The sequence below is a fragment of the Coffea eugenioides genome, chromosome 1 (assembly GCF_003713205.1).
Source record: "Coffea eugenioides isolate CCC68of chromosome 1, Ceug_1.0, whole genome shotgun sequence".
NCBI classification, from domain to species: domain Eukaryota; kingdom Viridiplantae; phylum Streptophyta; class Magnoliopsida; order Gentianales; family Rubiaceae; genus Coffea; species Coffea eugenioides.
In genome coordinates, this window is record NC_040035.1 from 45,245,975 (window position 1) to 45,270,293 (window position 24,319).

General features: G+C 37.2%; 2 protein-coding genes, 1 non-coding gene and 1 pseudogene across 3 annotated transcripts; 3 read left to right on the forward strand and 1 right to left on the reverse strand.

Annotated features, from left to right (window-relative positions):
* Nucleotides 1-860: 860 nt before the first annotated feature.
* Nucleotides 861-2,862, forward strand: LOC113773567 (annotated as a pseudogene).
* Nucleotides 2,863-5,247: 2,385 nt separating this feature from the next.
* LOC113773576 (nuclear transcription factor Y subunit B-5-like) lies at nucleotides 5,248-5,810 on the reverse strand. The gene has a single exon (XM_027318213.1). It carries the CDS (start codon nucleotides 5,808-5,810, stop codon nucleotides 5,259-5,261), a length of 552 nt encoding a protein of 183 aa, XP_027174014.1. The 3' UTR covers nucleotides 5,248-5,258.
* Nucleotides 5,811-17,983: 12,173 nt separating this feature from the next.
* On the forward strand, nucleotides 17,984-20,757 carry LOC113773585 (zinc finger protein GAI-ASSOCIATED FACTOR 1-like). The gene is made up of 4 exons (XM_027318222.1): nucleotides 17,984-18,182; nucleotides 19,007-19,403; nucleotides 19,593-20,207; nucleotides 20,367-20,757. Exons 1-4 carry the CDS (start codon nucleotides 17,984-17,986, stop codon nucleotides 20,755-20,757), a joined length of 1,602 nt encoding a protein of 533 aa, XP_027174023.1.
* A 1,622-nt stretch (nucleotides 20,758-22,379) lies between these two features.
* LOC113752931 lies at nucleotides 22,380-22,470 on the forward strand. The gene has a single exon (XR_003464931.1). It is a non-coding gene; the product is annotated as a small nucleolar RNA R41 (small nucleolar RNA).
* The last annotated feature ends 1,849 nt before the right edge of the window (nucleotides 22,471-24,319 follow it).

Sequence of the window (24,319 nt, forward strand, 5' to 3'; positions counted from 1 at the left end):
CCGAGCGTTTGGAGAAAAATTATTGTAACACTTTTTATGATGTGATATATACGAAAAAAATCATATGGTTTTTGACTTCTTATTGTTAAATTGACTTGTTTTTTTTTAATTATAAGTTAATCAAAACTTTCATTTTGTACGGCCCAGAAAACAAAATGAACAGACATTTTCACATTGCTGCATGACAGGAAAAGGAACGAAATTTCCAGCGGCTTATCTTGGGCTTGTCCGTCGATGAGAAACCATAAGATGGCCCTAATTATTAGGCAGCTAAGGAAGCAAAATTTTCACATTCAGAGTGGAATTTGAAGGGACCCGTTGGCTTCCCAAAAATTTTCAATCTTGAGATCAAACTCTTGTTGTTTGATTTCATTGGCTGCAGAATAATGATACGCATCCCACCTTCTATGAACAACTTTCGTTTTACATTACTTGCGTGATTGTTTTCTAGTTTGCTGCTCCCTTCCCGCCTAGCTTCAGGATATTGAAAACCCTTACTCTTTTTTTTTTTTCCAGCTTCGCATTGGAGCCGAAGAAAAATATAATTTTTTTGTCATTATTGACATGTGTAAATTAATTGAGATAGTTTCTTAATATAATAAGGAGACCCAATGCCGCAATGAGATGCAACATAAACAAGTTGACTTATCTTAAAAATAATTAATATACCATTAAAAAACCTCTATTACCTTAACATAAGAAGGATCCTATACATGATTTTTTTTTTGGGGGTGTGGGGTGGGGGTGGTTATCCTTGTTATGCTCTTCCCCAGATAATGATCAAAGACTGGTAAAAACTGGGTGATGAAGGATATATAGGTGGCACGTTAATTTGGTATATTCCACATTTTTTTTCTCTTATGGCGTACTCTTTAATGCAGTTGCTGTTCGACTATATGCTGTAAACATTATGGTGTTTTATAGTAACAACATATAGCCTATATATGGTTGTCCACTTGTTCATCAATTTGAGTAAGGTAATTGACAAATTGTTGAACTCAGTGGCAACTATAACCTATCTTGAGTTATTATTAACGTCTGAGCCACTGCAGCACGATTGGCTCGAGTTTATGGAGGATCCTTTAATTTCGTACAAATTTAAGGTAGGATTGTTTGGATATCAATTGCCATCTTGGTCTGCCGCTTCATGTTTCAAAGATTTGGGACGGACAAAGTGTGGTGGGCTACACATTTGCTCCCATAATTTTGGTTTGGTTCAGGTTTAACGCTGAGATTTTCATGAAGTACGATCCCGCGGTTGTCAAAGCTATAAATCCAGCATACATAATTGATTACTTCAGAAGGAATAAGAAAGATGCCTGGATTACCCATGGCGGAGTTGTTCTTGCCATAACAGGTCATCTCACCATTAATCTATATCTAATTAAGCTTTGTCAATCAATACATAGTACCCAACTCCTTGTTCATGCTCTGAATCGTACAGTATAAACTGTTTAACACAGGAACTGAAGCGTTGTTCGTGGATGTCGGGTACTTCAGTGTGGCTCCATACAAATCAGCATGTGTACTGTGACTTAGGCGGCACTTGTATTGGCATATACTGGACAGGCTTCGTTTCGCCTCAAGCACGGCTTTGATGTTTCTGAGACGTTGTACAAGTTTATTCCAGGTTTTAACAAGTGGTTAATTACCGTCCATATTCGTGCCCTTTATTTTAGTTTAATTTTAGTTTTGATTTCTCATCATTCTAATCGAACATTTGATTACAGGCCCTGTGTATTGGCCAATGTTTGTGGTGGCTGTCCTGGCGTCAATCAAGCCATGATTTCCGGGACATTTTCCATTATATATTCAGCAATCCCTTTCACTAGGATGCTTTCCTCGTGTTAAAATTTCTCAAACATCAACCAAGTATGAAGGCCAAGTTTGTATCCCTGAAACCAATTACGTTTTGATGCTGGCTTGTGTTGGATTTAGGACAACCCAATGCATATGGTAACTAACAAGCCACCTCTGTCTTTTTTAATTTCTCAATCTCGTGTAGTCTGGTGACTGATGTATAATTTATTTATATTTATGCAGGAATAGCTGTGGTTTTTGTAATGACCCTCACATCCTCATTTCTGGCACTCATCATGATTATGATATGGAAAACCAACATTCTTCTTGTGATCTCGTACGTTTTAGTCATCGGTTCTGTGGAGGGAGATTCTCTACTTAAGCTTGGTTCTTTACAAATTCGATCGGGGAGGATATATACTTGGCATTAGCTTTCGCTATGGTCCTAGTGTTTGTCATGTTTGTTTGGAACAATGTGTATCAGAAGAAATGCTACTTTGAATTAGAACACAAGGTACCAGCACTCCACTCAGTCCTGGTTTTTGTATCCGTCAGGTCGTTACCTATTAGCAAAGTTCCAGTAGAAGAGTGGTTCCTTTTTCGTAGGGTACGGCCTAATTATGTAAATGTGTTCCGATGTACTGAGATATATATGGATATACGGATGTGCGCAATGAGCAAGAGAGGCCTTCGAAAGAATGTTGGCTGAAAGGTTGAAGGAATTTATATATGTTCTCTGTCATGACGAAAGATATTCCCGGGAAACAGATGATGAAGTAGATGATGGTTGGGGCGGCGTTGAGAAACCCTTTCAGGCTGAGGATGCAAAAGAAGCTGAACGTACGGGTGAAGCAACAAGAGGCAATGCAAAGAGACATTGAATTGCCGGATCAGGCATGGCATCGGAAAGTGATTGCAGGAAAGGGCGCTAGCATCGGAAAGATGCTGGATTGTGCTTACAACTTCTTGAAGAGGAACTTCGTGAAGAGGCAATGCAATAAGGTCTTTGATATCCCTCATAAGCGAATGCTCAAATTAGTGGGAATGATTTACGAGCTGTAGAATAAATGAATAAAAGACAAGGACTAGTTCACCAAGTGTTTTTTTTTTTCCCCTCTCCCCAACGCCATAATTTCTAAATTCCAGTTCTACATCATAATACATATTATAGCTGTAGTAATCGCATTTGACTTGAAAAGCGCTCTGCTTCTTTATCATTAACCAAATTTAGTGGCAGATAGACCTTTGAACTCAATATGATAACTGGGAAGTGATGCAAAACTGATATTCTTGGTAGAGCTTTGGAATTGGACCAAATTTGACGCCAATAGTCCTACCTCATTGAATGGACACACATTAGGTCACGCGAGAATTACACTAGATGACCTGCTGTTTTATCTAACTACCCTACGTAATAAATCAAAGTATTGCGAGAGTACCCTAAGGTAAATCAAAGTACTGCGACAGTAAATAATCAAATTAGATATGTATCTCTGTTGGGTTGCTGATATAGTTGCAGTCAAATGAAAATAATTTCAAAGACATTAATTTTTTAACCAAAAAAAAAAAACTGTTTTTGTTGTGAATGTAACCAACCATTCGCTAGACATCATTTCAGATTAGCCATCAGAGGGGCTTCGTCAGTAGTATGAAAATTATGACGTTTCAGGCGATCTCCGTCAGGATTTGAGAAGGAGGGGGGCGCAGAAAAAACAAAGAGAAGCTAAGAAAGAAAGCCGTAGAACAAGTGGAAAACAAATTTACACCGTGCTAGGGAGGGGGAGCGGAAGGAAATACATATACAAGATTATATAAGCGATGGTAGGACCTAGGAGTAACTAGAAGATGTTATATATCAAGCAACAATATTCCTTCTTCTTTTCCTTTTTCTTGGACTTGATTTAGTAATTATGGGAGGAGAAGAACACGGAAAAGGTTTTAGGATTTCACCGCTGATCCCATGATTTACCTTTCTCTTCTCTTGAAGTTTGAATTGAGACCAATAATTCTTAGCCTTCGTTTAAGCGTGGCTAATAATGGAAAGCGGTCAATATCCGGATGATGTTTACCGCCGAAACAAACAACACAGTATTAGAATAAACAAATTAAGGAAGGGAAGAGTAAAAATATACTTCATCTAAACAGCTGCCTCTCATGATCAGACAAACCCTAGAGAAACTTGATCTGCTCCTCTACTTTAACTTCCTTTGTCTCTTTCCAGTTCTATAGACCAATTCATAACAAGGCTACCAATGTTCCCGTACATTAAAAGTCATCCTCAGTCGTGGGAACATGGTCCGGTCAGCTTGAAGGGAAAGAAAATGGCAGCACGATAGAGACCTGATTGGGGTTTCCACTACTAAGCAAGCATTTTTTGTACTAGTAAACTAAGTAGTGGTCCCAGTATCTAGGGTTTCCAAAGAAACTTTTACCCCGTTTGGTTGAAGCTATATGTCCTGCATCATTCAGTATTTTTAATTAGTTCTACAAACCAAGCGACGGTTAACCACGAAACTTTACTATGGTAAAACTGAACATGTACTTGTTTAACCTCTCTTGAGTTAATATATTCCCAACGACAAATTTACAAAGCAATGCTACTGTGGCAAGTTTTTGATATGGATCAGCTTTCCTGTTGATAAAACCGGAGAAACTGGAGCTCGGTTTCAAATTCTAGAACGGCAAATTTGTTCATCAAGGCATAGCAGTTGACACTAGCTAGGCTAATTCAAAACTTACAATAAATTAATCTGGGGCAGAAGTGCAGCTTTTCGATACATGGCTGCACCAAACTGCATAATTAATTACACATTGATAGTTATGTTTTACCAGATTTCAAGCATAAACCATTTGTAGCTATTCAATCAACTTGAAAATGCAATAAAATTTTACGTGTAAGATGTAGGTAGCTTAAGAACCAAAAGAATGCCTCCTTACAGTTACTTCGTCTGCGTATATAGCGGCTAAGCCTGAATTGACTGACTATCGAGATTCAGAGACTAACGCTATTGCTTGATTTTGAATCGACTCAAACTGTGAATGAATCTGTTAGTAACTAATCGACCATCCTTTCAAAATTACCAGTTGTTGGATTAAATCTATTACCAACTTATTAAAAGAAAGCATATTCTGCAGAAACCTCAAATATTTCACAAGATACAGAAGCTACCGAGGTCTCTGGAGGTTTATTCACAGAATTCTTCATAAGAGCACTCAACAGAGAGCAAACTGAAGACTTATAGTCCTACAGTGTAAACGTTCCCTACAAGCAAGCTATCTGCCCTCTTGATCTCTTTTCGCTGATCCAATCCAGAAGACGAAGGCAGCATCACCCCCCCCCCCCCCCCAAAAAAAAGAAAAAAAAAAGGACGAAGAAGAAGAGGAGGAAATTGTTATGACAATCATATTTTTCGAAACAAGAAAAACGATTGGAACTTACTACTTGAAATAGGCCGCCCCTAAAAACAGCTCCTCGAGAGAGAGTTGCTACTCTCATCCATGACGTTGAAATTAATTGACGTTGGGGAGACGTGAGTGGTAATTTTCCTTGGTTCTGCTAAATTTTGATTCATCACCTTTTCTTCACTATTGCCAGACTTGTTCTGATTAGCTCTCTCCCCTTCTAACTCTCTAAACCTGTTCAAGTACCTTTTTAGGGGCTCCGCATACTCATCGAAACCAAGGCTTCCCAAGGCCCAACATATGTCATCCCCGTTCACAGTTTTTCTCTTCTCTTTGTGACACTTGTCAGAAGCTTCTCCAGTAACAAAACTAATGAACTCAGAAGCACATTCTTGCATGGTTTCTTTAGCTTCTTTGGAGATTTTGGCGTTTGCAGGCAGGATCTGCTTCATTATCCGGCCCACGTTAGCTATGGGAAGAAGCCGATCTTGCTCTTTAATGGCCATCCCATCATCCCCCGACCCACAGCCTGCAGCCACCGAAGCCTTGTACTTGTTGAGGGCCTCTCCCTCTCCCTCTCCCTCCCCCTCTATAATACTATCAACCATTCTATAAGAGAGACCACCGCTCAAACCTCTTAAACAGAGACACGTTGTTCTCTTGTGTCGTTAACTTGCCTCTTTATAGATACAAATTAACATATTATGACTAGGTTACAAGTACGTCAACTGTACATGTGCCCTTCACTTCTTCTTATAGTATACTCCTATTATATATAATACGAAAATCATCCTCAGGAAGATCAACCCAATTGGTTGCGTGGCTTAATCAAAGATTATAGCAAGCAAATAGTCAGCATTGCTCCAAAGACAGTGGCAGACAAATTTCCATTCATGGTACGCAGTGTGCGAGTTAGGTCACTTTTCTCAAGTATTACAATTACTAAAAAGGATGGCCCGGATGCTAAAGTAATAATATAATTGCAAATCCAAAACCCTAAAGAGAAAGACTCGCCCTTATCAATTCCAGATCTTATACATGGTCCCCCCCCCCCCCCTTCCCCAAAGTTATTGTCATTAATGTCTAATGCTCTCAATAAGTCTGCTAAAACTCTTTTAATACTTTTGTTTGTTTGAAAGTTTGTGGATAATAGGAATGCACGTGTGCCCGTTCTACAGTACTTACGTGCTGCCAAACAGGACCTAAAAGGTACCGTTGGAAGCTGATCAAATTGAGAGCTGAGACACTTGTTGGATTATCTACCAGTTTTTTTAGGTTTTACTTTGACCAAGATCTACTTACAAGGCCTTTAAGCAGCAGACACAGGCCTCTGCTAGGGGGACTCCGGACTTGACCTTACCCAATTTCATGTTGCTAAAGTGGTGAGCTGTGTCATGCGGATGCATGATCTAATTGTATGTCAGCAAAGTGGTTATTGGTGAAAACTAAGTTGTAGGTCATAATCCAGAGAGTCATGGCAAAGCATTGCGGCAATTACACATTGAAAATGACTTGTTCAGGTTCATTTTAAACATCAGAACAGCCTCTCGATATATGTGATTTATTTGTTTATCAAAATTTGCTCTTGCTTTGTTAAGGCACGAGTCATCAGGTGCTCATGCATTGCAAAATGAAAGATAATTGTCTCTGAAGTCGAATCTCTTGTGGGTAATTAAAACCCCCTAATCAAGATGCAGGTATAGAGTATCATCTGGGGTGAACTATTGATTTTACATGTCACTGTTGATTTCTTATAGTTTGATTAGTATTGTTGATTTTTTTTTTTAAGGCAAATAAACTTCTTGCATTAATCATAGCAGAAAATCATATCTCACACATGGTGATGGAGAACTTGCTTTACATGGTGTGGTTTAAGAACGAACCTACTCAAAACAAGACTCTTCTTAATTACATTTCTCCAGCTTTCCTGATTAAGCAAACAACAGTGAGCTTTCAAGAACATGCACTCTTAGCTGATACTTACAGCCCCATCAATCCATGATGAATCGCAACCAAGGGTTACAAACAAACAAAAAAAAAAAAGAAAGAAAGCAACAGTCTTAATTAAACACTAATTAAGAGCTAGGATTTTGGCATTTTTGCTACTTTGACTTCACTGTAATGGCATTTTATCATGGTTTGCGTGTGTCATCACATCTTACAAATAGGAAGAGCAGAAAGGGGCAAATAGTCTCTAAAGCACCCTTCCTTGTCATGTCAAGGAAATGCATATTGTTCCCCAGCCTGTTTGCTAGTATATATACATATAGTTTTACTGCCAAGAGAATTGCTTGGTCACCGAATATTAATGAATGTCAAAGCAAATCCAGTATTGTACTACCTCGTTTGCTACTATCAGTGAACATGATGTGGTCCAGGATTACAAAGGGGCTCTATTTAACAATTACTATTGGGAGCACTAAGAAGGGCGAATAATTAGAAAGACGCACATTAGCATCTAAGGCTTGTTTATTTTATTGGAAAATTCCTGCTCCTTTGATCCCTCCTCCGTTCAGGTCACAGCGTCGAAATCAAACCGAACTCTACACCTCTCCAAAGTGGGAACAATTGACGCAAATATGCAGTGGGGATTATACGTATTCTAGGTTCCATCATCCATGTAGTAGTATCAGTGCAGTACTTAATATTCAAAATATGAAGCCATCTCTCGACAAGTTGATGTACTGAATGGGCCTCTCGACTCCTGGAAGGGCCTCTTTTTTTTTTTAAAAAAATAAAAAAAAACCCTTGAGTTTCGGGAAAGGTTTTTTTTTTTTCCTTTTAATTAATTTTTTTATAAGATATAATCAGTCCTCATATTATCATCGAGTGCATAATGTGTCTGTCTTGTTTAAATTAAAGGTCACAGCCTCAACTTTAGTTGAGATTCCAATCCAACGCTGGCTGCATCACAGATTAGTCTTTGCTTTTGGCGGCATCTGATCTTACCAGATGGGTGGTATTACTAGTTCATAAGTATCTGAAGAGTTTTGAACCAACCTTAACAAAGCTTTCTAGAAGCCAAAACCTAACGACGCTCTACTTTTATTTTTGCGTTAGATCAAGTAAGCTTCCACTTTCGGACAGCCTGATCTGACCTTCTTTCTAGAACAGTTTTCTTATCCATGTTTCTTCCTCCTCCTTGACTTCATTGTACCTACCCATTACACCATAAAATAATATATTTTTCTCCAGAAACGAACCAATTTAATGAGGTCGTTGTCAAAAGACTTGACATAGTTAATTCATTCAAGTATGCATACGGGATCAAGTATACGCTTGATCTCTATATCTATATAAATTTTGAGAATGGATTTTCAGCAATAACCCTTCACACATCTTCCCACTCCCAATTCCATTTTTCTAGCATTTCACATTTATTATAATTTATAAAATATATTTCTCTCAATTTCCGCATCTACTCTTCATATTTGAAATTGTTGATTGCTTTTTAAAATCATTTCATTTCAAATTGTTAGTTAATGTGCATGTGCATGTTATCTTATTTGAAGTTCAACTTATCTCGTTTCCTAATTGACATGCGTTATTTACGATTCTACTCTAATTAAGACTTCTATAAGACCATAATAAGAGATGACAAATATAACATCCTTTCATGCCACTTTAATTTAAATAAGCAAGGGAGAATGTTATTTACACTCCTATAATCATTTTGATCACATAGTTTTCATTAATTAGACTATATGATAAAATAAATGGTGAGAGTGCAAAAATAAAAAATGAAGTGCAATAACATTTTCCTAAGTAAGAAGCGTCTTTCATGCCTTTTTAATTTAAATAAGTAAGAAGTGGCTCCGCCACTTATATAGGAATGTGGTTTGAAGTTTATTAATGGGAAGGTAAGTAAGGAGAAAACATTACCAAACTTAATAAAAGTAAAAAAGTAAATGACAATATTTTATCTTTTAACTTAGTAATCCTAAGTAAAAAGGCAAAATTAAAAAGAAAACAAAAAGGAAATAATATTCATTAGTCGTGGTTTTAAAAAATCAAAAATTGTACCATTCATGAAATCTAAATTATGAAATCACTAAATAAAAAAACAAAGTGCTACTAGTCTTTTAACGTAGAAATTTTTGTTTGAAATATTCATTTTTGATAAAAAAAAAATAATGATAATAACAACACCAATTCTAACAAAAATTTAAAAACAAAAGTAACATTACAGTTTAAGAGAAAGATATAGAACATTCGACCCTAAAATACTACTTAATTTGTATATATCTGACCCAAAATTGACTGTGATTAGATTTGGATAAGAGTGCAAAACCCAAACACTAAGGATAACTTTGGATATCATTAATTATTTTATGTATTCTTATTGTTGTCTTCATATGTAAATATGTAATTGCTATGTTATATATATATTGATTGTAGCGCTTGAAGGTATTATAGATATTATCAATTTTTCTTTTCCATTTTTAGATGCTAATAACTACAACCATTGTAATCAATTTTTAGTTTCATATTTTCATTATAGTAGGTCAAGTTAAATATATTGGGCAGCAGGAATATGAATCTAGAGGTTGGGGAGGGGGAAGAAGGAAATTAAATGGTGAGGAGTTGAAGAGTGGTGGAAAAAGTTGAAGAAGAAATGTGGGTTACAGAAGGAGAAAATGGGGAAGAAGAAAATGGATGATTGTAAGAATATGACAGAAATGACAAAAAATAATAGAGAGAGTTCCAAACCTGACCCGGATCCTAAAAATGTTTCCGAGTTTGGGTTGAAAAATAAATTCAATACCCGGACCCGTTTAATCTAACAAAAAAACAAGTCGATTGCAGAATATAGGATTCCGATTCGTATTCGACCCAGATTTGAACAATTTATTAATAATTATAAAATATAAATATTTCTAAATATATTCTTTTACCAAATTAACAATTGAGTAATGACTTTGTAGATTGATTTGTGATTAGTTTTGGATTGACTATTGCGAGGTATTTGTGATTTAGCTTTGTAATTTGATTTGTTTAAGTTTGGAGATTGGATTTGTAATTGATTTTGAATTTAATTTTGGAATATTTAAATTTGGACCTTTTAGACCCGGACCCATTGGATCCGGTTCCAGGACTCTAAGGTCAAGAGTCGTCAGGTATACGGGTCGGGTCCAAGTCTACTACATAAAAATGGGTTTGGATCCGAAATTTTCAATTTCAACCCGAACTCGACTCATTGACACCTCTAATCATGATATGAGGTATGAAAGTAGTAGGAGGTAGCTAATGACTAGCTGGCGGATAAGAGATGAGGGAAAGGATGTTAATTTTTAATAATTTTTAGAACTCTAAAACAACATATTATAGAGATTTATTTTTAAAATCTACGTTAAAGTTTATGAAAAATACTAATCTAAATGCAATCAACAATTTTAGGGGCATAAGATAGGAGAAAGAATTTTTTTCTAAAAATTGAAGAAAATAAATTATAAAACAATTTATTTTCTTATATTATAAGTTTTGATATATGGGCATAATATAATATTTTTTGTCGGATATTGATAAATTATTTTTTTTCAAATTCTTCTCACCTTCTCACCTTACCTAACCCTCTCGTTACATGTGTTAACAATTCCTCTATCACGTAAATCTTTATAAATTAAAATTTTTTCAACATGTTAAACATACACTTCTTTAAAATCTTTATATATATAAATATATATATATATAATTCTGCACCACAATATATAAATATATATAATATTATTTTGATTTGAAATATAAATCTGTACTTAGCACGGGTTAAAATGTTAGTTTTAAAGAATTTCTAGCCATATTCGTAAGATTTTTGATCACTCTGTCCAAGATTTTGAGACAAAAAAGTCAAGTTCTTTGTCACGCAAGTCCATGGACTCAAATAGCCAGTATAAGCATGGGCTCTCGGATTTAACTATTTGATCATGCAGCATGATATAATTTAACAGGAAAATCCGAATTTGACATTTCAAGTTTTACGGAATAATATGTTAGTATAAACCCGTCTGGGATTTCAAACGCAGTCCAACAACTTACTCGAATTGATACAAAAACGATTCCTGCCGAATGAATCCCTTATGAAAAGAGTCGCGGTTAAATGTCCTTCTCTGATAATTCGATTTCAGGAGTTTTGATTGCAGAATTTTAGCAGGGCTTGGCCGGTGGAAGGAAAAAGAACCATGAAATTCCCTGCAGTCCTGATAGTATTCAGATAGATTGTCAGATGGGCCGCTCATCTCGATGTTTCAGGAAGGCTCTTTTCATGGGCCCAGCAGGAGATAATATGATTTTACAAAAATGTCATCCTCTAAAGGCCAGGTTAACTCTGTCCGCTGCAATGCCTCACGATGAGCTCGACCCGCTCAGGCCCATGCTCACAAAGCGAGGAAATCACAGTGGCGGCCTAGATTGCAAATTGATCGCGCCCCTAATCTTCTGATCAAGAGCCTGTTTGGCGTTGCGGTGTTTTATTTTTATTATTTTTTTAAAATACTTTAAAAGTGCTTGGTGAATTTCCATCTCATACGAGCAGAATTTTTAGCCATTAATAAGCTTTTAGCGCGAGCTCAAAATTGATGGTTTTAGAACATTTATTGTGTTTCAAAAAATAAAAAATCAGCTCTAACAATTTATTGTAAATGTTGAGTCAAATGAATAGATAAATATGTTTTAAAAATTCAAAATTACACATTATCATACAATTATGCGCCTAGATAATATGATTAAAGGAGTTAATAAGTATTTTGACCAAAAACTCTATGAACTAAAATGCTTTCTTATGAGCTCTACGAATTACACGTTATCAAGGGCTGGAGGAATGTTTGGTGATATCGCCTATTTTTTTGTTTCAACTTCTTCCTCTTTTTTTGGAAAGTAATTTTCATCTATCTCCTTGAAAGTGTTGTTTTTTGCTAATTCTCACATTGTACTTCAGCATTAAAGATAAAAGCTGCTCAAATGATCAGACAATAATATTTCTATTGATTGTACTTCTCAAGTTGAGAAGGTTGCACGAGTAGATCTTCTTGATCTAGTGAATAAAGTGAAGACTTTAATAATCAGAAGTTATGGATTCTAATTCTCTGTTTCCCTCCCCACTTCTTAAATTGCATCCTCCCTTATTAGAAAAAATTTATAAAAAAGAAAAGGTTGAGAAGATTAACACAAACTCATGTTTTGGGGTTCCCTCTCGGCATGTTACATCAGCTGCTGCTGTTAATAAGTTGACAAAAATTAGTTGGTGTCACACAAGACGGTCACAGTTCAACCTTATCTTTGAAAGGAAAGAGCTTCTTCAAGCCCTTCAACTAAGCCCTTATCAGAATGCTCTCTGTCATTTCTTTTAAACCTTCTTAAAGTCCTCTGATTGAGTAAAAGATTAAACAAAATAGCCATAAAATGATGATGTATTCAGATTAATAGTCTACCAAGAAAATTCCTTTTGTCGCCCCGCGGGGGTAGTTCTGTCGGTCATGTAGTCCTTCTTTAAAATATTGATCAGTGTTCGAGTCCCGTGGTTACTATGCTCGAAGTGGATTGGAGCGCCCTCTTCCAGACCGCAGGAGGATTAGTCGGGACGAAAGCCCGGATACCCCTATGTCATTCATTTTTTTTAAAAAAAAATTTCCTTTTGTCATCCTCAATTTATATCACTTCTGTTGTCAAAATAACCTAAAAATAAAAATAAAAACGGCCTCCAATTTTGTGACCCTTTGGTCTCACAAAATTCCTCAGCGATCAGCATTACATCATGATCACATTTACAAGAATACAAACTTTTGCCTTCGATGTAAGGGGTACCCACTATCTTCAAGGGCGGTGGCGAATGGTGATGATAGTCACAATGATTAATGCTTTGAAGTTCGATGCAAGAGCTATTTTTTCTCGTCAATTCGCGTCAACTTTTTGTGCTATAACCCATACTTTTTTCTCGAGTCAAAAAGCAGTCGACAACTTGTCTGAAGAAGACCAAAATTATAGCAAAGCTGCAAAGCGGAACGCCCCGTCACACCTTACCTGTCCTCCGTCCCCCGGTTTTCTTGCATTCGTCCTTCACTTGGCCAAAAAGCCAAAACTTTTTAAAGAAATTTTTATTTTTATTTTTCGCTTGTTTAAAGGCTAATATTATTATTAGGTGCTCGTAGTACCTCAACATTTCCCACTGTCTTTTACAAGTTTCTAACAACTCCTAAAATTAAGTGGCAGAATTTTTGTTTGTATCAAAATGCAATATTAGAGTTGTACAACTAAAAAGAAAGTGCGATTGGTCCAGTTAATTATGTCAACGTTCTGACATAACTAACAGTCCAACATTTCACTTTCGTTTCTTGGAATTTTTTTTTGGGTGACTCTTTTGCCCCCAAATGATTAATCTTTTTCTTGGGCCATTTAATTAGATAACATATTTAAATCCTATTTGATAATCCAATTCAGCAATTAAAGTTAATGGATTCAAATCTTAACATATTCAGACCGTTTGATAACTAAAAACTGAACATTTGAATTAATTAAGTGGCACTGAATTTTTTAGAAAAAAACTTGCTCTCTAAATTAAGTAATAAACTGTTCACTTATCATTGAATATGATATAGACTCAAATGTATTAGATTTAGTATATAATAATTTAATATTTTTAATTTTCAATTTTATCAAACGCACACTTAATACAAGCCTAAACGGCCTCCAAAAAGTGGCATGGTGGCAATGAAGTCTCTCGGCTTACGCAAGCTAATTGAGGGGATGTTTAAACCGGTAGTTTGGATGGGAGTGTTTTTCAAATACAATAAAAATTTTTAAAAAGTACTCTAAAAAATAATCTAAAAATCAGTTTAAATTTTTTTAAAATTTTAAAAAATATCTCAAAATATATTCTAGAAACTCTTCTACTCTTAAATATCCCAAAATATTTTCTGAAAATATCCCAAAATATAATCTAAAAACTCTGCTACAATAAATTTTTTTAAAAATACCCCAAAAAACAGCTAATCCAAACAGCTAAGTTGATACCTAGAGCATGCTCCTGTCGTTGAACAAAAATCTATTATTATTTTTATTCATAATATACTACTAATTGGAAACATATATATCTTGAGGGAAAGGGGATTAGATCAGTATTTAAAATTTTTTTTCCTAAATCGAATATCATTTTCACGAAGGCACGATACAAAAGTGTTGAAAAAACGAGGGGTGGGGGTGGCCGTCCGTTTTTTGTTGGTTTCATGTCATCCAAGGGGATGCCATGGGTCACGTCCACATTATTATTTATTTATTAGCAAATGGACTGACTTGTTAATAGAGCTGCAGAAAATCAAGAAAAAGTGAGAGCTGAGGTCCGTCCTCATCATCCAATTGCTTGTCCCATCCTCTGTTATTTTGGCTGAAAAGAGCATCGTGTTCTCGTCTGCCTGTCATTACATGGATGGATGCTGGGCTTTGTTTATCAACTTTGTTGCATTAAACACATCGAAATCCATCGATAAAACCCAGGTGCAGCTTTTTGTTTCTTCTCACAGCTAGCTAACTGATGAAAGAAGGCGCAGCATCTTAAAGACTGCTCACTGCTTTAAAAATCTTTAAATTTTGGTCTGTGGCTTCAGAAAGAAAAATTCTTTTTGACTAGAAATTTAGAGGGCAACATACATACGGTTTGATATTCCCACTCCTGTCTTCTTGTTGTTTATTGAGATTTAGCCGGACTGGTTCTTTGTAATTTTGTGATCTTTCTTTCTGCCCATTGAAGATATATAGCCGATCATGATTCCAATCTATTCCTATATATATAAATGAAACAAATACTGGAATGTGTGCATGTGTGTGTGTTTGTGTCATTAATAAAAATTGGGCTCCTCAGAAGCGGAGTGAAAAATTTTTAGGATCATGGACGCGTCAATCTGAAAAAGTTTTCTCAAAATACGTGGTATAAAGTAGAAGTGCAAACGAGTTGAATCAAGTCGAACTTCAGACTAGTCGAACCGATCCTCTAGTTAATTTTATGAAATTCGAACTCGAACTCAAAATGTCTCGATTCATTTGCAATCCTAGTATAAAGTTCAATTTTGTCTCCTCACTGAAAAGAAAAAGAATGAACATTAATCATCTCCCATCGGTTGCCCGTTATCACGTAACGTAGGACTGAAATTGCGGCCATAATCCAAAATTTTGCCTCATCAATGACAACAAATATAGCAGAGTTGCGCCATTGATTTTTAAGAAATGCTCAGAACCGCAAAAGCTTCTTGTTTTTCTTTCTCAAAATGTGCTCATCAATTTTTGGCTGGGCGCGGATGACTGTTCTTACCAGCAACTCAGTAATGAGTTGAAAAGAAGCTCTAGCTTTCCATGCCGTAAACAATTTTGTATTGTATCATTCATTGAAAGAAACAATTCTGCACTAAGAATTATTAGTTTGGAGAGTTCGATCGTTTGGATTGCATTAGGACACTTCAGTTTTAAGGGTTAAAAATATTAATGGGATTGTTTGGTACCTTTGCATTTGCTTTTAGCGACCACTCATACAAGAACATGGACGCCCAAACATCCAGACAACGCCAATTAATGAATGGTGCTAGGCCAAGTACAACTCATTTAATTCCCCTCGGACCTGGTGGAGAATGCTTGAATTCCAGAAGCAGAAGTATTAAACGTCAGACATTTGGACCAAGGAAAGAAAAAATCACAAAATGAATTGTTTTGTTGTTGCCAAGTATCACCAAGACGCAAATTGTGGGTAATAAAAAGAGTAAGAAACGGTGGTATTTCTTGCAAAGAAACTGCTCAAGTGCAAAGAAATTGAAAAAAAAAAAAAAAAATCTCCCCCGCTTTTTTTTGTTTAACGGAAACAATAAACCTATTCTATTCTACGCTAAAGGGAGGGGACGAATCTGAAGGGGTCCAAGGGTAACTTGGAGGGAACTGAACCACCACCGAATCAGAATAATGCATTACGCACCTATAAATTTTTTAAGCAAAACCACTTAATATGCCAACTTGCCTCCCTCCCACTCTATCAAACTTTAATGCTTAGGTGGTGACGACCAGGTCAAAGGCTGGTGATTTTCTCCCCTGCTGTTTTTTTCAGCAACTGAAAATAACACACACACGCACTCAATTAGAACAAACACAAGAGTTTACCGAAAGAACGCCCGAAAGCAATTTAAGAGTACCCATGAAGAACCCACGTTCTCTGCTGGCTTCTGCTATATTTTTATTCCCTGTACCATACAGTATACGCGACTGTACTACACCGGCGCCTGTCTGTGGATAATGATAATATGCATTTTTCTTGCTTGACATTATTTGGGATGTCAACGTCCTGCTGGCCCGTCAGTGCACATCAAATGTTGATATTTAATTTATTTGACAGCAGGGATGCATCAAAGGTATCGTAATTTACTTTCAAAATTCCTGCTCTACACGCTACGCCATTCCTTTTCAACCATTTATGTTCTTCGCTTACCTTAAAACTGTATGTCAGTTAAACGGCTTGAAAGTTGAAAGTTCTCAACGAGCTCGATCTCTCTAAGACTAGAAAATTTAACCTACACATACTCTAAAAGAGTTTGATTTTGTGCAATCTGCCCGTTTGTATTGCTTTTTTTTTTTCAGAATTTTTGTAGAAAAATATACTATAACAATGTGATACATGTGAAGTAAAAAGATGATTGAAAAATATGTTTAAGAAAAATGTAACAGGATTTTTTTGAGATACTATATGTGTGGAAATAAAATCATTGACACAAACAGATTATTGTGAAAAAAATGTAGTTGTATATATAGAAAAACATGCCCCTCATGGGCAGCTCGGTTTGTCTCAGCAAGCCTTTTTTATTTTTATCAAGAAAATAAAAAAGAAAATAACTCTTTTCTGTTAAAAAGAAAATAAAAAAAAGTTGTGAGTTATCGGTTTGTTTGAATTTGGGTTAATAAAACTTGTAAATCGATTATTATCGGTTTATTTGAGTTTGGATTAACAAAAGACTAGAGACACGTGGCAGCTGTACAGTGTGCAACAAAGGGACAGAGGGGACAGAGACTATTTTGGGGACAGAGGATCTGAAGCCCCTTAGGAGCTGATGTCCAGTGCCCGCAAGAGTTCGAATCCCGTGGTTAATGTGTTCGGGGGGATGGGGCCTCTCCTCCCAGACCGGAGTGGAATTAGTCGGGCTCCGTAAGGATTGACCCGGACACGCATTCCATCAGCAAAAAAAAAAAAAAAAAAACCCTGCTCCACCTAGTGAATTTAATTAATGATAGGGAAAATCCAGGATTGAAATTCTCTCTGTTACTTTTCTGTCCATTTATTTATACATGTTTTTCTATATATATAAAGGTGGAGCAGGTTTTTTTTTTTTTTTTTTGGGTTGGGGTTTCAAGTCAAGAGTCTAAAGTCTAGACTGGAGGCCTTAGGACTTTTATAATTTTGTTTTTCCTACTATTAAAGTTACGGGCCTTTACCTGTCATTCTCCCTTCTCTTATCAGTACTATATATATAGATATATATATTAGTATAAGCCAAAGAAAACCGAGTTTGTATGTTGTTCATATGCCAGCAAGAGTTCACTCTTCACCAGAAATAGAGGAGAGTTACCTGGTTTTTGTCTTCCTCCGCTGAGAACAAATTCCTGATTTTAAGTTCACCAAAAAACAAGCCCCAGTTTAGATTACACCAAGGCCAACGTTAGCACAGAGAGAAAGAAACAGTACAAGCCTTTAAACAAAGAAAAGACAGACAAACCAAACTTTATCTATTACCACTACTATAACTTCCTTAACAGCCTTTATCTGATGTCAAATCTTTCAGGTGATGAGGGAAGTTTCTCTTCAGGAGAAGAACATCAAGCCGATAAGCAGCCACAACAGCTGCAGAGTCAGTCCCATGGCTCCAATTTCGCTGCAACTAATACCAATGGTTCTAGCTCCCAACAGCAGCAGCAGCAGCAGCAACCTGGAGCCAAGAAGAAGAGAAATTTACCAGGAACTCCAGGTGATGATCATTTATTTCAGCAGCCCTTTACCTGAGTTTTGTTGCTTTTGTCTCTTGCTCGATGAGGCTACTGCCATCTAGCAAGAATCAGTTAGACATGTGCTAAAAGTCCAGTTGAGCACTCGAGCATACAAGCATCAAAATTTCTTTAAAATAGCTCAAACCTTAGTCAAAACATATTTTCTTCTCATAGCAAATATTCAGATTGTAAACAAATTAGCTGAAAGACTAGTGCAGTCCTGCCTTAATATTCCAGTATGATACATCGGGAGGGATATTGATCCATAATGTACTTACTACAAAAGAAGATGTGAGAAATTTAGGACGTCTTAATCTGTGAAAAATGGAGGAAAGATAATCGATTTTTCTTTTTAATCAGTTTATTCAATCCAAAATTCAATGCATAATATCTAATTGCGCTGGAGTTTCTAAATCTTTGGAGAGTGCTCTACGGAAATCAATTCTAGTCATTCGAAGAAAGAAAAATGGAAAATGGCAGAAAGAAAATTTATCAATATTGTTCGAAATATCAGATCAAATAATTGATTGGAGATGACAATAATTGATTGACACTGTGCATGATTGCACCTTTCTTTTCTTTCAGCTATTTAACTGTTTTATATGGCTAAGGGGCCATCAATACAGTGCGCACTTTTTGGATTTGATGAATCTATTCTGTAGTCTCTTCGACACTGATGGATTTACTGAAACGTTAATTAATGTACATTTCCTAGCACTGAAGATCAAGCATTCCGGCCCCCCAGAACATTCATTAGAATTAGACTGGCCTTGGTTTGTGACTTTGATCTTTTTCTGTCCTGTAGATCCAACTGCAGAGGTCGTTGCTCTCTCACCAACGACGCTCATGGCGACTAACAGATTTGTATGTGAAATTTGCAACAAGGGATTCCAGAGGGACCAGAACCTCCAATTGCATCGAAGAGGTCATAACCTTCCTTGGAAGCTTAAGCAAAGAACCACAACTGAGGTGCGGAAGCGTGTCTATATATGTCCCGAGCCAACCTGCGTCCACCACAACCCTGCTCGTGCATTAGGGGATCTTACAGGGATCAAGAAGCATTATAGCCGGAAACACGGCGAGAAAAAATGGAAATGTGATAAGTGCTCAAAGAAATATGCAGTGCAATCTGACTGGAAGGCTCATCAAAAAACTTGCGGCACCAGGGAATACAAATGTGACTGTGGAACCATCTTCTCAAGGTGATAATTTTCACAATCTTATTTTTTTTTAATACGTGCCCTTGAAAATACAAGTGCCTGCGTCTTAATTAGTATATGATTCCAGTACATTAGCATAGGGTTGGGTTGAATTTTTGTGTTGAAACAATTTACATAGGTAAAGCCGGTCTAAGATAGGACAAATGTTCACTAGAAACGTATTTGGTGCAGGAGAGACAGCTTCATCACTCACAGGGCTTTCTGCGATGCGCTGGCAGAAGAGAACAACAAGGTGAATCAAGGCTTGATGAACAGCATGGGACCAAACATGCAAGGCCAAATGCCCGACTTCATGTCGTCAATGCCCATGAACCCCAACGCTAACACATCCATGGGGCTGTCCGAATTCAACAATTTTGACCCCAAAAACCCACTAAAGTCACTCCCTCAGGACCTCGTGCCCATGCCGTTCAAGCCCACGAACATGGTGGGTGGCATGTTTTCGAGCAGTTCAGGAACTCTTTTCGGCAGTCCAAAGGGCATATCCTCGTCATGCTCCGGCCTTCAGCTCAGTTCGAATACGCCTTCAAGCTTCAACTACCTTCAAGAAGGCAAAAACGGAAGCCAACTTTCCGGATCGCCCCACATGTCGGCAACCGCATTGTTGCAAAAAGCAGCCCAAATGGGGGCAACCGCCAGTAACACCATTAATTCTCCCATGATGCAGAAGAGCTTCGTCAGCAGCATGGCCGGTCCCGATCAAATTGCTGGGCCCAAATCATCAGCATACTCTTCGATGCAGCAGCATAATATTAACAACAGCAATAACGCTTCGTACGAGAACTTCACAACTCATCAACCAGACCAATCAGGGTTAGCAGGGCTTCACAATGCAGGAGGGTTTAACCCGCACCTCTTGCACAAGGGCCCATCACAAGAAACCAATCATCATCATCATCATCATCATCAGTTGTTTGATCACTCTGGAGATGCTGCGGCTGCTGGGACCTCAGCTATGAACGACTTGGGAATGTACAGCGGAATTCTACTGGGAAGCGATCAAAACCTGGGATTCATAAAGGGAATGGATCGCCGCGGCGGTGGAGACGATAGCGATAGTCCTGCAGGCCTCATGCAGAGTAGAGGTTCGATGAGCAGGAGTCCAGCTGCCGGGCCAACCAGAATGCGGGGGGGAAACGGGAACGATGTGACGACAGTGGATTTCTTGGGGATTGGAGTATCCCGGCCTCCAAATGTACATGAGCAGCAACAGAGGCTGGACCAGTTGGAGGCAATGAGCCAACATCGGATGCAAGTGATGGACCCTTTTCACCAGCAACTATCCCACGGCCATGGGGAACCCGCTCACGTTGAAAAGCCATTATGGGATGTTTGAGAAATGCCAATGATCCAGAAGAGGAGGTACGTATATGGTGCAAAGTGCAAGACGAGGGTCAACCTAGATAGCTAATTACAAAAAAGTTTGACAGTGCAAAATTCAAATTCATATACGTCAACCAAAAAAAAAAAAAAAATTACTCACTAGAGGAAGACATGACTGGTATGACTGTGAGTTTCCTGCATGCATGTCCCTACGCCACAGCTGTAATGCTTGAAATAAAGCCCATTTAGAAATTAATTCAACGATTCAATTTCTCTACAGTAACAGTAAGACGACCTTTTTGTTTTCCCATCACTTCGAAATTTTGATTGCAATGACTTCTCCAATCATTAGTCTGCCGTGGCTATAAAGGAAGTGTACTTTCCCCATCACAACCCCTCCCCACCCTCCTAAAATCATACCAATTGCAACTAAATAAGCACTCAGTTACTATTGTCAAGAAAAATGAGTGGAAATCACTGCTGTTGACCCTCTTTAAATAAAATAAAGAAAGAGAGAGAAAAAAAAAAAAGCACTACTATTTAGTACGTACCCTAGGAATGAAATGGAGACTAAACGCACACAAAATAAGTAGCAGGACAGCAAAATGGGAAAACTCATATGAAAGTTGAGGAAAAAAACCAAAAGCGTGCATGGTTTTGACACAGACAAACAAAGCAGTAATCTGTGTATTCTTCTGCAGGCTATAAACTTGAAGGGTTAAATGCTTACCAGTTCGGCAAGCTGCTGAAATGTGACCAATAATTAAACTCCACGTTGCATTAATGGCCCACTTGGTTTTCTGTGTTACTGATTGTTGAACTAATTAATTGGGTATGCGTGTCATCATTGCCAAGTCAAAGGTCCATATTTTCAGTTCACTTGGGTTGCCTGTCGGAGGCATCATCATAATATGTTCTTGGTTTGAAGACTAATTTCGGGTGAAACAGATTGAATTGAAAATTATACTTTACCAGAATTAAGTTTAGATTTTGCAAAATTTGATAAGTATATAATATAACGAGAATCAGCAAAAACTCTTCTTTTTTTTTTTCTGGTCGATTATAAACTTCTTTCTGTCTATTAAAAAAATCTATAATTCAGATATAAAAGCAAATGAAAGATTAAGAATCTATAATTAGCTAAAATAATTAACAGTACATAATAAGTATAAACTTTGAGGGAAAGGAAATGATTTGTGCAAAACATTTCCCCCGCTGTCAATGAGGTCCAAATGTCCAATGGATGGGTTAAGCCCAATCGGGCAAACTTTCAGTTCCCCACATGTTAAGCCTCCGCAAAGCCCAAGTTGAGTTACCTTTTGCGGGTTTACCAATAGAATGGTATGCCATAGGACTGTCAAGACCCATGACTCATGGGCCTGAGCCCCTGCAATCACGAAAATAGTCAGAGCTTCGTGAAAGTCTTAAAAGAAACCCTAACCCTAGTTGCCAGGCGTCTTATAAATGGAGTATTATTCGGTAGCTCCTCAGTCTTTGAAACTTCCATTCCCTTGTCAGGGTCTCTATCCGGACGCCGCTGGTTTATCGATTTTAAGGTAGATTACTGTCTCCGTACTGTGCCTGTGCTTATTCCTTTTTCTTTTTTCTTTTTTTCTTTTTTTTTTGTAATTCTGAATGAAGGCTATGATGTTGAGAACTACCTATTTTCTTAGGGAAAAATTTCCCGTATGATTAAACAAACCAATGGATCCTTCTGAGCCTTTGAATCTCTCTCTCTCTCTCTGTATGATACGCATATCGATGTGTGTATTGGTTAGCTGTAATTTTTTGCCCTTTACTATTTAGGGAGGTTTTGATAGGAATTTGTTTGTTGAACCATTGAGGTGAGGATTACTAAGTCGGAATGGTCAATGTCGATTAAAAAAAATGCTTCCAGGCTACAATTATCTGATCAATGGTTCAGCCTATTTGTCATTGCCTGCACGATTGTGTCTGTTTATCTGAAGTTCTCGGGTTCTAAGAATTCTACAAAGGATGAAGGTTTTATGATTTTTAGGTTAAGCAACATTTTTCTAAACTAACACCACTAGTCTTCAGAAAAAAGAAACATTCCAGGATTGTTATTGAGCGGCTTGATTTTTTTTTACTAATAATAAATAAAAAAAAAAAGATTTCCCAGGATGTTGATTTGTTATTCCCCCACCGATTCTTACAATTGGTCGTTGCAATGGGCCTTCTGCCTAGCCTTGGGAGCGGAGGGCTTGTTGGCCATCCAATTTTTGCTTAAAAGTTTGTTCTGGAGAAGCGTGGTTTCTGCCCTTGCAGGGCTTGGTTTATAAATTAAACCGTGCGTTAGCAAATCATTATCAAAAGGAAAAGGTAAAGATTAATACTAACCCTGCATCGTGGAGTTTAAAAGGAAAAAAAGAGGAATGAAACGATAGCAAACTTAAATGAGCTAGTAATGCAAGCCTACAAATTTCGTGCATCCAAAATAAGTGCCACCTCCCCAAAAGTAATGCCAAGTTTACTAGAGGTGGTAAACATATGTGCGAGTGGAACGCAACAATGACAAGAATTCTTCCCTGGTATGTTTTCAGACTTAGACTGGACATTGACTCGCAGTTGAGTTTCTGAATTACATATTGGACTTTTAGGTGGATTCTCTATTCCCTAACAAATTAGTATCAGAGTTTCAAGTTATGAGATTAGGCTACTCATGGACAAGTGAATTCTTTTCGGAGTTGGACCGGTAAAAAATTCTCTTCTTGATGGTGGATCGAGGTGCCAAGGAGTTTGGTAAGTGTTGGACTAGGTGTGCTGTGGGTTGGTAGGAGTCCAAAATGTAGTTTAGATGTTAAAGAAGAGTGGGTCCATGTTTAGAAGAAGAGATGACCTTAAGTGATAAGGTGGGTTTGCGTTAAGTGATAAGGTTGGTCATGAAGTGTCTAGTTTGTGAGGATTGGACCATGAGATTGGTTCGAGAATTGTCAGATTGATTGATTGCAGATGTTACGACAGAGATCGAAGAAGAATCCTGTCAGTTGAATTGTGATTATGAAAATCATAAAGTAAATTCAATAAGTTGACATCAAATTGGGTGACGAAAACAATCTATCCAAAAGCATGGATTATTTTTTGCAAGTGGAAAATAAGTTGAGTGACTCTATACAGGTGTGTGGAATATTACAGCAGCAAAAATCAAGGGAGATTATTGATCGTGATGATGGTGAACCTGGTCCAAGAGAGAGCAAAGATTATTGATCGTGGTGAATCTAATCCAAGAGAGCTTGATTTAAGGAAGGCAATGTTGGCATATTAAATCAAGGCTCAAAATTAAAAATTTTCATATTATTATTTAGTAGTGTTGTAGTCAAGGCACCGAGGGTTTGATTGGAGCAGATGACGTTATATATATATATGTGCGTGTGTGCGTGTGTCAATTTTTTCCTGCAAATTAAATATACAAAATATAACCAAGAACTAGTAATGCAAATCCAGATCGAATTCATCAAAAAATTAATTCAAAATGATTATATCAAAGCAAACATTAGCTGAATTGTTAAACTAGAAACTAAATGAATGTACAGGATTGATTTTCCAAATTTGCTTAT